Source organism: Xenopus tropicalis, chromosome 8 (genome assembly GCF_000004195.4).
Source record: "Xenopus tropicalis strain Nigerian chromosome 8, UCB_Xtro_10.0, whole genome shotgun sequence".
Lineage (NCBI taxonomy): Eukaryota > Metazoa > Chordata > Amphibia > Anura > Pipidae > Xenopus > Xenopus tropicalis.
Window position 1 is genome coordinate 4,566,473 of NC_030684.2, and position 14,394 is coordinate 4,580,866.

Sequence of the window (14,394 nt, forward strand, 5' to 3'; positions counted from 1 at the left end):
CTTCTCAGATTCATCCATTCCTCGCTCTCAATGGTGAGGATGGATACTGCAAACGCCATCCTTGTTGTTCCCCCTCGATAATGATAAATTGGTCTCACGCTCATGCTATCTGCCTCCCTATAAGCTCATCAATCTCTCGCCAGAGGCTGTCTAAAGAAATATGACAAAGTACCTTAGATCTTGATCGTTCCCTGGCCTGGGTGGATTAGCAGACAAGGTTGTACCTGCCCGGAACACTCAACAGTAGTCATAGCTGGGGCTGGATTTGGTCGTTGGCTTTAGAAATGTATAGGCTTGTAATTGGAGACCCCCTGGGCAAATAAGAGAGACCTTTATCTGCCAATGAAGTGATGCCAGATTAAAGCTCCTCTTCAGTTGCTCATTAAATATGGCCACCGTGTGTATCTTCAGAATAGAAAAGACCTGCTCATTCTGCGACCGGGCAAATTAGACTATCTAGCTATGGTTGGGGCCACCTTATATCTCAGCATCTTCAGTACTTGGAGTAGACCATGGGATTCCAGAGATGTCTATCCTTCTGTATCGTATCCTTGTGTAATGCTATTTGTGTCTCTTAGGGCCCAGCTGGTAACCCGGGGCCAGATGGGGAGCCTGGAAAGGGTGGACGTCCAGGTGAAACCGGGCCTGCTGGGAGTATAGGAGACCCAGGATCTCCAGGATACCAGGTAGGTAGAAATTATCAGCAAAATATAGACACCTCCCCATTGGTTGAACAGTATCTATAGGGCAGTCTCCTCCCAACATGAGTCCTTTCTGCTATGTTTTCTTCATCTGGAGTCCTGGCCCGAGACACATCTAAACAACATACGGTTCCAGAACCTTCAGTCCCATCTACCTGGATCTGCTTTAGGTCTGGCTGATGTCTCTGCTTCCCTATGTTTCAGGGTCGAGACGGAGCAGCAGGTGCTGAAGGACCCCCAGGAGAGAAAGGAGAAAAGGCAAGTTGGCTAAGTTACCTCTTCAGTTGGAGGGCCACCCGAGACATCCCTAACTGAAGTCTCAGTCGTACTGGGAGCCCCAGTGATTCGTGTAGTGGGTAGCCTTGGCCTTATCTTCAGGGTTTATCTGATATGGATCCAGCTTAAATTTACCATTGGGGGTTGATGGTAATATTAATGCTTTATGCTTTATGGTGACGTCCTAAAAACAACTCATCTTCATAGTCATGTCCCAATGACAGAAAATACCCTCCTGGTGGCCATGTCCACCATGTCAACCATCCTTTGGCCATGTGTTCTAACATCATCCAAGCCCTTGACAATCCCATGTCCAACAATAGATAGATCCCTGCTGGTCACCACCCAAGCTCCTTATAGTTGCAAGTACTGACAATACCAGAACCCCTGATGGTCCCAACACCACCCAATATCATCCCACCACGAAATTCCTCTACACACTGGGACTCATTTACCAACACTGGGCTTAGTGTCCAATGTCATTGGGGGGGTAGAAAGAGAGTGCCAACCAATCCTACTTGAGCGTCATATTATTGTTTTTCTCCATCAGGGAGAAATTGGGCCTGTAGGAGACCAAGGGGTGAGCGGTTTGGACGGGGAGCAGGTAAGTGGACGACTCAACAGGAATGAATTTGCCAAGAATCCAATAGAAACTCTCCCAAGAGTAGAGTAAAGGCCAATCCAAGGCATCAACACATTTTTATAGAAGCTTCTATCTAGAACTTCCATCTTAAATAATCTGGTTGTGTGGTGGTATCAAAGAATGGCCCCAAGTTGGGCAACCCAACAGTACTGTCATCCTAAACCCATTCCTTTTCCTCTCTGGTAGGGAGAACCTGGGTCTACTGGACATGAAGGATCAGTTGGCCATAAAGGAGATCAGGTTTGTATGTACAGTATATGTATCTATATTTCTGCCATAAGCTTTGACTTGACCTTTAATAGGGCGGGGCTTCTTAATATGGTTATGGGGCAGTGCATCAATAAAAGAGCTGTTACTAATCTGTCTTTGTGTTCACCAACAGGGGGACCCTGGTCCTCCAGGGAATCCTGGTCTAAACGGGCCTGTAGGAGACCTAGGGGCAAGAGGACTGCAGGGCCTGGTGGGACCCCCAGGGGAACCAGGGAAGGAGGTATTTTCTTCTCAAGAACTTGCCTTATATATAAATAACACATTTCTATTGGGTATTTATATCTACTTATTATTTTAGGGAGATGTGGGGGAAATTGGAGATGTTGGAGACCACGGTCCTCAAGGAGAAAAGGTGAGTGTTTACTCTGTTTGGGGAGTAGTTGACTACTGTGGCCGGATTGTAACCTTCTGCCTTTTGCCCCAGGGAGACAAAGGGCCACTGGGTAGTACCGGGAACCCAGGACCTGGCGGCATTATAGGAGAACGAGGCAATCGAGGTGAAAAGGGGGACAAAGGCCTGAGTGGACCTCTGGTGAGCACCGTGAATCCTCTTTAGATGTAGAACAAGTTTTTAATGAAACATAACAACCATCAACCATAGGATGGAAACCGTAACTATGAACATCTTTGCCTTAGTTTCTTCTACTCATTGGGCCAGGCCTACAACTATGGGCAGATACTAAGACTAAAGGTGGCCATACACGGGCCGATTGTAGTTGCCGATATGGGTCCCTTAGATCGATTTGGCAGCTTATTGGCCCGTGTAGGGGCAGGAACGAGGGGCATGCCCAACCAATATCTGGCCTGAAATTGGCCAGATATCGATCGGGCAGGTTAAAAAATTTAGTCTCCCGATATCCCAACCTACGGGTGGGCGATATTGGGCAAATGTAGGCCAAATGATAGAATTATATCGGCGGCAATGGGCGCAGTCGGTTCGGGGACCGCATCAACGAGCCACCAATGGCCACCTTAAGACCAAGAACCGAAGCAGAGCCTCCTTTTGCAATGGACAGTGGGAGTCACCCACACCACATTCCTATTTACCTAATTTGCCACTGATGGAGATCACGCAGTCTATTTGATCTCCAAATATGCTCCACCCACTCATGTTGTTGCGTTATGTCTCTTCTAGTTAAAAAAAAAATACCAAAATTCACTACCAGGTGGCAAATGGTCTACGGCAGTGCTGTCCAACTTCTGTGGTGCCGAGGGCTGGAATTTCTCTAGCATATATAGTGGAGGGCCACTAATGGAAGCCAGTTTTGACCACTCCCCTTTTTAAAACCGCACCAATGTTATCACAAGACCATGCCCACATTAATGGTGGTAGCGCAGCAAAAACCCAAATGGTTGGTGCTCGCTACTGCCAGTTGGACAGCACTGGTCTATGGCGTTTAATATTGTGTTGTGCTGGCAAGTCTTTGCACTCTAGCACCATCTAGAGGCAGGATTTAATACTTGAATAAATGGTGTCTGGACATGGCGAGACACAATGTGAAAACTTACTGGCTGCATCTGTAGATGGGAGAACCACTTCTATAAAGTGCATATTTGTGTTTCCTAGGGACCCCCGGGGTTGATTGGATCTACAGGACCTTCTGGTCTACAGGGAGAAATGGTAATTCTTTTTAACTGTTCAATAGCAGCAGTTCCCATGATTCTTAGCAAACCTGAGAGTTAATGAAGATAGAGAGCCTACTCAAGACTCAAGGGTCTTCCTAATGCAAAGGGGAGGGTCCAAGAGTATTTGATCAAACTATTCTGCCTTCTCTTTGTTGCAGGGAAATGTTGGCAAACAAGGGTCCCCAGGTCTTGATGGACCTCAAGGTTTGAAGGTCAGTCAATGTTGTACCCGGGTTTCAGCCATTTTGTACCTGTACTGTACACTCTGTTCCATGATGCTTATTTTTGCAGGGGGAAACTGGTTCCACTGGAGAGACTGGTCAACTCGGTCCCCCTGGGCCAATGGTGAGTTGGGAAAAACATATGTGTGTATAGGGGGGTGTAGGGTTCAGTTTCAGGGTGTCTCCAGTGGGATTCTGGCAGATTATTGATAGAGTGGGAGCTGCCCTCGTTGAGGTTGGCTGGAAAACTGCCCATAGACAACAACAGCACCCCTTGTGGCCGTAAGCGGAAGGTCCTGTCGTGGTGTGGATTATGGTCATCTCAACCAGACGCCATGAAACTAACCAGATCTGTTTGGACTACAAATCCCAGCATTCCTCAGCTGCCGAGGGCATAGTGCCCCCCACCATTCTAAGGGCCTCTATATTTTTGTCATTTTAGGGCCCACCTGGAAAGAAAGGGGAGAAGGGGGAGCGAGGACAGACTGGGAGACCAGTAAGTAAATGACTGGATAATCTGCACTTTAGTGTTAGTATTTCTGCTCCACTGCTTCCATCTTCCATTTCTACCTTCTACAGGGAACAGAGGGGCCACGAGGCATTAACGGCAACCAGGGGCCACAAGGTTTTATTGGCCAAGAGGGACTCAAGGGGGAAGATGGGAGCCCGGGAAATACAGGAATCCTGGTAAATTTCAATATATACAGGGAACTCTGAGTATCACTCATGTATTATAAGGGATAATGTACCCCCTACTGTAAATGATAAGGATATTAGCAGTCACTGAGGGGTTCTGTGCCCCCCATATAAAGGCACAAGGCTGCAGGCTGAGTTATACAGGGAACTCTGAGTATCACTCATGTATTATAAGGGATAATGTACCCCCTACTGTAAATGATAAGGATATTAGCAGTCACTGAGGGGTTCTGTGCCCCCCATATAAAGGCACAAGGCTGCAGGCTGAGTTATACAGGGAACTCTGAGTATCACTCATGTATTATAAGGGATAATGTACCCCCTACTGTAAATGATAAGGATATTAGCAGTCACTGAGGGGTTCTGTGCCCCCCATATAAAGGCACAAGGCTGCAGGCTGAGTTATACAGGGAACTCTGAGTATCACTCATGTATTATAAGGGGTAATGTACCCCCTACTGTAAATGATAAGGATATTAGCAGTCACTGAGGGGTTCTGTGCCCCCCATATAAAGGCACAAGGCTGCAGGCTGAGTTATACAGGGAACTCTGAGTATCACTCATGTATTATAAGGGATAATGTACCCCCTACTGTAAATGATAAGGATATTAGCAGTCACTGAGGGGTTCTGTGCCCATATAAAGGCACAAGGCTGCAGGCTGAGTTATACAGGGAACTCTGAGTATCACTCATGTATTATAAGGGATAATGTACCCCCTACTGTAAATGATAAGGATATTAGCAGTCACTGAGGGGTTCTGTGCCCCCCATATAAAGGCACAAGGCTGCAGGCTGAGTTATACAGGGAACTCTGAGTATCACTCATGTATTATAAGGGATAATGTACCCCCTACTGTAAATGATAAGGATATTAGCAGTCACTGAGGGGTTCTGTGCCCATATAAAGGCACAAGGCTGCAGGCTGAGTTATACAGGGAACTCTGAGTATCACTCATGTATTATAAGGGATACTGTACCCCTACTGTAAATGATAAGGATATTAGCAGTCACTGAGGGGTTCTGTGCCCCCCATATAAAGGCACAAGGCTGCAGGCTGAGTTATACAGGGAACTCTGAGTATCACTCATGTATTATAAGGGATAATGTACCCCCTACTGTAAATGATAAGGATATTAGCAGTCACTGAGGGGTTCTGTGCCCCCCATATAAAGGCACAAGGCTGCAGGCTGAGTTATACAGGGAACTCTGAGTATCACTCATGTATTATAAGGGATAATGTACCCCCTACTGTAAATGATAAGGATATTAGCAGTCACTGAGGGGTTCTGTGCCCCCCATATAAAGGCACAAGGCTGCAGGCTGAGTTATACAGGGAACTCTGAGTATCACTCATGTATTATAAGGGATAATGTACCCCCTACTGTAAATGATAAGGATATTAGCAGTCACTGAGGGGTTTTGTGCCCATATAAAGGCACAAGGCTGCAGGCTGAGTTATACAGGGAACTCTGAGTATCACTCATGTATTATAAGGGATACTGTACCCCCTACTGTAAATGATAAGGATATTAGCAGTCACTGAGGGGTTCTGTGCCCCCCATATAAAGGCACAAGGCTGCAGGCTGAGTTATACAGGGAACTCTGAGTATCACTCATGTATTATAAGGGATAATGTACCCCCTACTGTAAATGATAAGGATATTAGCAGTCACTGAGGGGTTCTGTGCCCCCCATATAAAGGCACAAGGCTGCAGGCTGAGTTATACAGGGAACTCTGAGTATCACTCATGTATTATAAGGGATAATGTACCCCCTACTGTAAATGATAAGGATATTAGCAGTCACTGAGGGGTTCTGTGCCCATATAAAGGCACAAGGCTGCAGGCTGAGTTATACAGGGAACTCTGAGTATCACTCATGTATTATAAGGGATAATGTACCCCCTACTGTAAATGATAAGGATATTAGCAGTCACTGAGGGGTTCTGTGCCCCCCATATAAAGGCACAAGGCTGCAGGCTGAGTTATACAGGGAACTCTGAGTATCACTCATGTATTATAAGGGATAATGTACCCCCTACTGTAAATGATAAGGATATTAGCAGTCACTGAGGGGTTCTGTGCCCATATAAAGTTGGTAAATGATATGTGAGGTTTGATGATGCCACCGAAAAATTCCACTTTTTTTACAGGGGGTTACGGGGCCACGTGGGGAGTCTGGACCCATAGGGGCACCAGGAAGAGAAGTAAGTATCAAAATAAGACAAAGATCCCTAAAGTCCCTTTTCCCATACCCAGGAGTTAGAAAGGCAGAGGAACTAACTTCACTTCTACTTCCTTCAAGTCCACCCCACTTCCATCTGCCCAGAAAATACCTTCCCCACAGAGTGACGGTGCATCCCTACCCCTCTCCCATGTGCACAGGAATTGTCTTCCCCAGAGAGACAGGGAACTGGATGTATTGACACTTCTGTTCCAGCCATTGAATTCTTACTTTTCCTTCTTCAGGGGAAGGAAGGAGAAAAGGGGCAACCAGGAGAACATGGAGTTCCAGGGAAACCGGTAGGGTTGAAGGACTCACTAAGGGACTGAACCTCGGCTGCCATGACGGTTAAGCTCGTGTTGTATGGTCTGATCTGTTTTGTCTTTCAGGGGCCCCCTGGAAACCCAGGACAAGAAGGGAATGTGGGGCAGAGGGGAGAAAAGGTACCATCTTCATAGACAACTGTTGTCTACAACACACTATGGTTTTCGAACGTGAATGTTCAATTTGTCTATTTTAGGGTGACAGTGGCATTGATGGCCGCCCTGGCAGAGCAGGGAATCCTGGGAGAAAGGTAATCGCACCAGTGAGGGTTTATATGGTTACTGGCCTATCCGTCTAGGGCAGTGGTTCTCAACCTTCCTAATACAGTTCCTCAGGTTGTGGTGACCCCCAACCATAAAATTCTTCCTAAGACCGTCGGAAATATGTGTTTTCCGATGGTCTTAGGTCTTGGGTTTTATTCGACCCCCAAAGGGTTCCCGACCCACAGGTTGAGAACCACTGATCTAGGGCTTCCTGCTCAAGGGAGCCCCATGTCTACTGAAGGACTTCTTCCCATCCCCTATCTGACCGAGAAGGGCTTTTGTCTTTGGTTGGGGATACTCTACCGGTGCAGGTAAACCCGAGGCATCGTTACTAACTCTTGCCTACATTTATTTCAGGGCAGAAGAGGGAAAGCAGGTCCAAGGCCACCAAGAGGACCTGCAGGTCTCAAGGTACAAACAATGATATTGGCTTACCTTCAGGGGCCACCAACACTGGGGCTTCTCATTGAAGCTACTGTATTACTATTTTAGGGTCTACAAGGAGATAAGGGTTCGGAAGGACCAGAAGGACCCAGAGGACCATATGTAAGTCCAAGACATAGATGGATTTGGGGCAATGGAGATCTGCAAGGCCAATGTAAGCATTTCCTGGCTGTTTCCCTAGGGCATTCCTGGACTCAGAGGAACGAAAGGTGAACCGGGTCGAAGAGGTATAAAGGTAAGTAATGATAAAAGGAAATACACGTGTGGGATAGAGGAACCAACCTCATGCAGATGGGCCAACGGCAGCACTGTGGTAATGTTCTCCTGTGTTGGGGGGCCACCCAAGCATCAAAAAAGTTGCTTGAGGATACTAAATAAGGGCTATGATTTGCTATTTGGTAGCACCATTTGGGCTGCTGGCCTGTAGGGGGCTCTGCTTGGGGTAAAACGGTGTCTTCCAAAACTTGCCCCCAAGCTGAAGGCACCTACTATGAGGCCACTGGGAGCAACATCAAAGGCTTTTCTCAAAAGAGCAGACATTGACTTACAGACACTTTTTCCTAGGGTGAGCTGGGCTTGGATGGACCAATAGGACTGCAAGGAGAAGAAGGGCTGAAGGTGAACACTTATTACCAACATTATCCGCCTACCAACTTAGATACAGAGATATTTTCCATTCTGATTATTTAATCTGGATATATCTGGGGTGGAGTGATGGGCGTTTCCTTCCATGTCATATAATGAAGATTGGAACGTGGGATTAGGTGAACTCGGAGGCTATTTTGTTCTTAGGTGAAGAATACAGAAACATGGGATTAGGTGAACTCGGAGGCTATTTTATTTTTAGGTGAAGAAGATAGAAACACGGGATTAGGTGACCTCGGAGGCTATTTTGTTTTTAGGTGAAGAAGATAGAAACGCAGGATTAGGTGAACTCGGAGGCTATTGTGTTTTTAGGTGAAGAAGACAGAAACATGGGATTAGGTGAACTCGGAGGCTATTGTGTTTTTAGGTGAAGAAGATAGAAACGTAGGATTAGGGGAACTCGGAGGCTATTTTGTTCTTAGGTGAAGAAGATAGAAACGTGGGATTAGGTGAACTCGGAGGCTATTTTGTTTTTAGGTGAAGAAGATAGAAACGTAGGATTAGGGGAACTCGGAGGCTATTTTGTTTTTAGGTGAAGAAGATAGAAACATAGGATTAGGGGAACTCAGAGGCTATTTTTTTCTTAGGTGAAGAAGATAGAAACGTGGGATTAGGTGAATTTGGAGGCTATTTTGTTCTTAGGCGAAGAAGATAGAAACGTGGGATTAGGTGAACTTGGAGGCTATTTTGTTCTTAGGTGAAGAAGATAGAAACGTGGGATTAGGGGAACTCGGAGGCTATTTTGTTCTTAGGTGAAGAAGATAGAAACGTGGGATTAGGTGAACTTGGAGGCTATTTTGTTCTTAGGCGAAGAAGATAGAAATGTGGGATTAGGTGAACTCGGAGGCTATTTTGTTTTTAGGTGAAGCAGATAGAAACGTGAGATTAGGTGAACTCGGAGGCTATTTAGTTATTAGGTGAAGAAGATAGAAACATGGGATTAGGTGAACTCGGAGGCTATTGTGTTTCCCTGGGTTATTTTGTTTTCTCTTCTTCCCCAGGGACCACAAGGACCGACCGGGGAGCGGGGACCTTTCGGGATCAAAGGGGAACAGGTACTAAGAAGGTTGTAGTACAGAAGGGTTTGCAACAAACAATTGTTGGTGGCCAACATGGTCCATAGTATCTAAACATCTAGCCAAATAAAGAAGCAAATGAATGCTCCACGGCCTGGTGGAATACACCCAAAGGTTCTTGGAGAGCTTTGGCCAAGCCAATATGTCTGTCTCTTTCATTTGGTTTTGTACCAGTGGGTAAAAGCTAGAGGAGCAAATTTTGCATCAACTTTGAGAACTTCCACTTCCAGGTTTGGATTCGATTCAGATTAAATTTGGTATCCGGCCGGATCCATAGCCAAGGATTTGGGCATTTGGCCGAATATCGAAGTACAGGGTTTGGTGCTTCCCTAAAGAATTTTGACTTGAGTCTCTTTGTTTCAGGGAATTGAGGGGCCACCTGGCTCTCAAGGATTACCTGGACCCCAAGGTGCACCAGTAAGTTACGATACACAACACCAAAAACATCTACAAAGACGTGTAAAAGTTACGTACCTGTCACGGCTCACTTCTACTCTTTCTTCATTTTTTTTAGGGACCACCAGGGATAGAGGTACAGTTGAGGGGTATCTTTTTTTATTTTTCTGGAGATGACACTGGACCTGTTTCCTTATAATATATCTGTTTGTAACATTCAGGGACATAAAGGATTCTCTGGATCTGAAGGGCCCAGAGGGCCACCTGGACCACCGGTAAGCTGAGACTTAATGGGAAGCACCCCGTTACCCAGGGCTTAGATATGAAATCCCAGTAGACCGTTACTGGACTAGACTAGTCCTCTATATACGTACTGTGTTCTCTTGGTTACAAGTTCAACTTTATATTTTAGGGGCTTCCTGGTGCTCCTGGACTCCCAGGACCTTCTCTAAACTTAACGGCCCAAAGTTTAAAGGTATGATTGTCGAAACCCCACATCTGGTGTGAAACTACGGCTTGACCGTACAAACATGGCCATCAAACCTTCATCATCTCATGATCTCTCTGTAACCAATTCAGCGGACCTTCTTCCATGCCGGGGCCTTGAGCGTAGAGGGACCTTGGGATCTTCTGCATCGTTTGGAAGAGGACTTGAAACACTTGCGCTCTCCGCCCAATGGTTCCAAAGAAAACCCAGCCAGCACCTGTAAGGAACTTCAGCTGGTGCAACCTCATCTGTCGGATGGTCATTACTATGTAGATCCCAACCAGGGGAGTCCACAGGATTCTTTCCTTGTGTTCTGTAACTTCACTGCAGGCGGTGAGACGTGTCTGCTCCCTGAGGAGAGCCAAGTAAGGAGACATCTTGAAGGCTTTTCCTTCTCCAGCCTATGGACTCTTACATTCCACACAACCATTCTGTAGGACCTTCAGATGTTTTTTTTTGTTGCTAGATACCTGTCAGACCTTGGCTTCAGGACTATCAGGCTTCTGAGGGTTTCCAGTGGTTCAGCACTCTTCCTGGGGGCTTTATGGTAAGTGTCATGGAGTATGGCCTCTACTCAAAGCACCCGACCAGGTTATCATGCTCCGATGTTCCTCTCTCACAGTTCAGGTACAGTGAAACAGGAGTCGTCCAGCTGCGGTTCCTGAGGCTACAGAGCAGCGCCGTACATCAGGGGGTGAGCTACGTGTGCCAAGGTCAGCCCGGCGTCGCTGCGAAAGACAAGAATGTGAAGTTTCTGACCGATACCCGGGATCAGAGCTTTCTAGTGACTCTGCAGGGCTGTGAGGTAAGGAACAGCGCCACCTTCTGCTCATTTCAGCCGACTGACTACAGAAAAAGGTCAGACGACTCTTCTCTGCTTACTGATTTTATTTTCTAAGCAGAGCAACATCACAGGACATTTCCTCTTCTCAGGAAATTCATTTTTAGCTCAATGATCAAATGTAAAAAGTCCATACTCTTTTACTTGAAAATATCTTGTGATGTTCCTCTGCTTAGAACTGACCAGAGAAACCTCAGATGACTCTTCTCTGCTCACAGATGTCATTTTCTAAGCAGAGCAACATCACAGGACATTTCCTCTTCTCAGAAAATTTATTTTCAGCCAAATGACCAAATGTAAAAGTCCTACTTTTTATGGAAGTATACTCTTTTACATGAAAAGATCTTGTGATGTCCCTCTGCTTAGAACTCACCAAAGAAACGTCAGATGACTCTTCTCTCCTCACAGATGTCATTTTCTAAGCAGAGCAACATCACAGGACATTTCCTCTTCTCAGGAAATTCATTTTCAGCCAAATGACCAAAAGAATAAGTCCTACTTTTTTTTTTTTAGAAGTATAATCTTTTACCTGAGAAAGTCTTGTGATGTTCCTCTGCTTAGAACTGACCAAAGAAATGTCAGATAACTCTTCTCTGCTCACAGATGTCATTTTCTAAGCAGAGCAACATCACAGGACATTTTCTCTTCTCAGGAAATTCATTTTCAGCCGAATGACCAAATGTAAAAAGTCCATACTCTTTTACTTGAAAAGATCTTGTGATGTTCCTCTCACATTTTCAGCCAAATGACCAAAAGAAGAAGTCCTACTTTTTCTTTTTTGAAGTATAATCTTTTACCTGAGAAGTCTTGTGATGTTCCTCTGCTAAGAACTCACCAAAGAAACGACAGATGACTCTTCTCTGCTCACAGATGTCATTTTCTAAGCAGAGCAATATCATAGGATGTTTCCTCTTCTCATGAAATTCATTTTCAGCCAAATGATCAAAAGAAGAAGTCCTACTTTTTCTTTTTTGAAGTATAATCTTTTACCTGAGAAAGTCTTGTGATGTCCCTCTGCTTAGAACTCACCAAAGAAACGTCAGATGACTCTTCTCTGTTCACAGATGTCATTTTCTAAGCAGAGCAACATCACAGGACGTTTGCTCTTCTCAGGAAATTCATTTTCAGCTGAATGACCAAATGTAAAAAGTCCTACTTTTTTATAGAAGTATAATCTTTTACTTGAGAAGATCTTGTGATGTTCCTCTGCTTAAAACTGACCAAAAGAAACGTCAGATGATTCTTCTCTGCTCACAGATGTCATTTTCTAAGCAGAGCAACATGACGGGACATTTTCTCTGCTCTGGAAATTTATTTTCAGTCGAATGACACAATGTAAAAAGTCCTACTTTTTTATGGAAGTATAATCTTTTACTTGAGAAGATCTTGTGATGTTGCCCTGCTTAGAACTGACCGGAGAAATGTCAGTTGACTCTTCTCTGCTCACTGATGCCATTTATTATGCAGAACAACATTACAGGACGTTTCCTCTTCTCAGGAAATTCATTTTCAGCCGAATGACCAAATGTAAAAAGTCCTACTTTTTTATGGAAGTATAATCTTTTACCTGAGAAAGTCTTGTGATGTTCCTCTGCTTAGAACTCACCAAAGAAATGTCAGATGACTCTTCTCTGCTCACAGATGTAATTTTCTAAGCAGAGCAACATCACAGGACGTTTCCTCTTCTCATGAAATTCATTTTCAGCCGAATGACCAAACATAAAAGTCTTACTTTTCTATAGAATTATACTCTTTTATAAACCCTAATTATTGTCTTCTGTACTGCAGTGGGAAGAGACTTCAAACAGAACAGGAACTCTCCTCCACTTTGCCCCCTCAGACCTCAGCCTCCTTCCTCTCAGAGACTTGGCCATGTTACACGATGGGGACATTGGGCACCAGTTTGGTTTCTTGGTGGGTCCTACCTGCTACAGCTGAAGTCAAAGAGCCGTTCCTCTTGTGAACTTCTTTTTTTGTGGACCTTCACCCAGGTGAAGGGTGGAAGACCTGCATTATTTATTACATGGGTCCCCCGCCCCCCCAACTTTTTTTTTTTTTTTTCAACCTTCTCTCTCAGGAAGGGAGACAAATAGTTTGTTTACAGTGAAGCATTTGGTGCTCCTACTCTTAAGTTTGAAGGCTTCACCCAAATCTCCTGGTGAGAACCACACACAGACACCTCAATGGCTTCCTTGGAGGAGAACATTCATGGAGTGATGTTTCCAGGGAAGGAACCTGAATTTATTTCCCAGTGCACTTCTTATTCCGCCTGTGCAGCGATAGAGACGGTTCTCGAGTCCTGACGTTCTAGTAACTTCCATGTGGACCCTCGGATTTCTCCTTTGACCATGGGTGGTGGCCAAAGGTACCAAGTCAACAGTTGACAATAAGAATCGGTGATGCCGGATTGGACTTAAGTCGCCAAGGGGGGAGACTCGGTTTTGTGACTGCAGGATAAGTAAAAGCAACGGCATTGGTGGCTTCTAGGGGTGCGGGGAGTTGGGCAGCAGCCATAGGCCGCCTTTTCTTGAACTTCATTGGCAGTCGACGCATGTAGAGCAGGACGTCCCCCAACGTTGGACACCGATATTGTTACCGTCCCCAGGTTTGGCTCCTTGGCCGCCCCATTTGGCTCCCCGGGAGTTGCCGGCTGTTGCACTGACATAACGTCTAATTTATTCCGTAACGGGAAGCTTCACCGATTGGTTGGAGGCTTCACGGTCTCTACATAGCCCTACAACTCCCATCATGCCTCAGACGGGCAGAGGGGGTTATAGTTGCGCAATATCTCAAGCATAAAAGGCTGGCTATCCTTTCTGGGGCTTATAATTGGACTACCTACGCGCACGCGTTATGGCTGCCCCGCCCCCGGCGCCCCGTGCCCAAGGTTATTGGTTGTTGCTCTTTACAGGACTTCCTACGACTTTGCTACGTATTGTGCTGTACTATAAAGTGAATAAAACTCATTTTGTGATAGAAACGGCCGATTGGGCGGTTTCCTCACTTTCTCTTTATTTCTGCGATTCTTATCGATACGACTACGGGAAGGTGAATGGGCGGGGCTCTTCCTACAGATGGGACCAGTGGGCAGTACCAACATTTAGCCCCGCCCCTTGTGCGCAATATAAACAGCTGATGTGACTCTATAATAAGCCGTTCATATAAAGAGTTTCATATTTAATGTGCTAATAAGTCAGTCACTTTATGGGGGGGCAGTGGGGTTCGCCCTAAGTTTAACCCCTTCCCACCCACCTGCCCCTG

General features: G+C 45.6%; 1 protein-coding gene across 4 annotated transcripts in view; it reads left to right on the forward strand.

Moving 5' to 3' along the window:
* The window catches only part of LOC100495290 (collagen alpha-1(I) chain), a 124,564-nt gene extending 110,451 nt beyond the window's left edge, over nucleotides 1-14,113 (forward strand). For 3 of the 4 annotated variants that reach the window (XM_018090175.2, XM_018090177.2, XM_002943596.5), the window contains 29 exons: nucleotides 579-686; nucleotides 906-959; nucleotides 1,528-1,581; nucleotides 1,807-1,860; nucleotides 2,003-2,110; nucleotides 2,189-2,242; nucleotides 2,315-2,422; nucleotides 3,458-3,511; nucleotides 3,675-3,728; nucleotides 3,808-3,861; nucleotides 4,180-4,233; nucleotides 4,317-4,424; nucleotides 6,587-6,640; nucleotides 6,903-6,956; nucleotides 7,047-7,100; nucleotides 7,178-7,231; nucleotides 7,602-7,655; nucleotides 7,737-7,790; nucleotides 7,870-7,923; nucleotides 8,253-8,306; nucleotides 9,335-9,388; nucleotides 9,773-9,826; nucleotides 9,924-9,941; nucleotides 10,027-10,080; nucleotides 10,218-10,280; nucleotides 10,385-10,657; nucleotides 10,759-10,839; nucleotides 10,915-11,097; nucleotides 12,922-14,113. In XM_018090175.2, coding sequence (XP_017945664.1) covers nucleotides 579-686; nucleotides 906-959; nucleotides 1,528-1,581; nucleotides 1,807-1,860; nucleotides 2,003-2,110; nucleotides 2,189-2,242; nucleotides 2,315-2,422; nucleotides 3,458-3,511; nucleotides 3,675-3,728; nucleotides 3,808-3,861; nucleotides 4,180-4,233; nucleotides 4,317-4,424; nucleotides 6,587-6,640; nucleotides 6,903-6,956; nucleotides 7,047-7,100; nucleotides 7,178-7,231; nucleotides 7,602-7,655; nucleotides 7,737-7,790; nucleotides 7,870-7,923; nucleotides 8,253-8,306; nucleotides 9,335-9,388; nucleotides 9,773-9,826; nucleotides 9,924-9,941; nucleotides 10,027-10,080; nucleotides 10,218-10,280; nucleotides 10,385-10,657; nucleotides 10,759-10,839; nucleotides 10,915-11,097; nucleotides 12,922-13,071 — 2,226 coding nt within the window. In that variant the 3' untranslated portion in view covers nucleotides 13,072-14,113. The remainder of the gene's footprint in view (nucleotides 1-578; nucleotides 687-905; nucleotides 960-1,527; nucleotides 1,582-1,806; nucleotides 1,861-2,002; nucleotides 2,111-2,188; nucleotides 2,243-2,314; nucleotides 2,423-3,457; nucleotides 3,512-3,674; nucleotides 3,729-3,807; nucleotides 3,862-4,179; nucleotides 4,234-4,316; nucleotides 4,425-6,586; nucleotides 6,641-6,902; nucleotides 6,957-7,046; nucleotides 7,101-7,177; nucleotides 7,232-7,601; nucleotides 7,656-7,736; nucleotides 7,791-7,869; nucleotides 7,924-8,252; nucleotides 8,307-9,334; nucleotides 9,389-9,772; nucleotides 9,827-9,923; nucleotides 9,942-10,026; nucleotides 10,081-10,217; nucleotides 10,281-10,384; nucleotides 10,658-10,758; nucleotides 10,840-10,914; nucleotides 11,098-12,921) is intronic. The other variant, XM_031891045.1, reaches the window with a different exon arrangement.
* The last annotated feature ends 281 nt before the right edge of the window (nucleotides 14,114-14,394 follow it).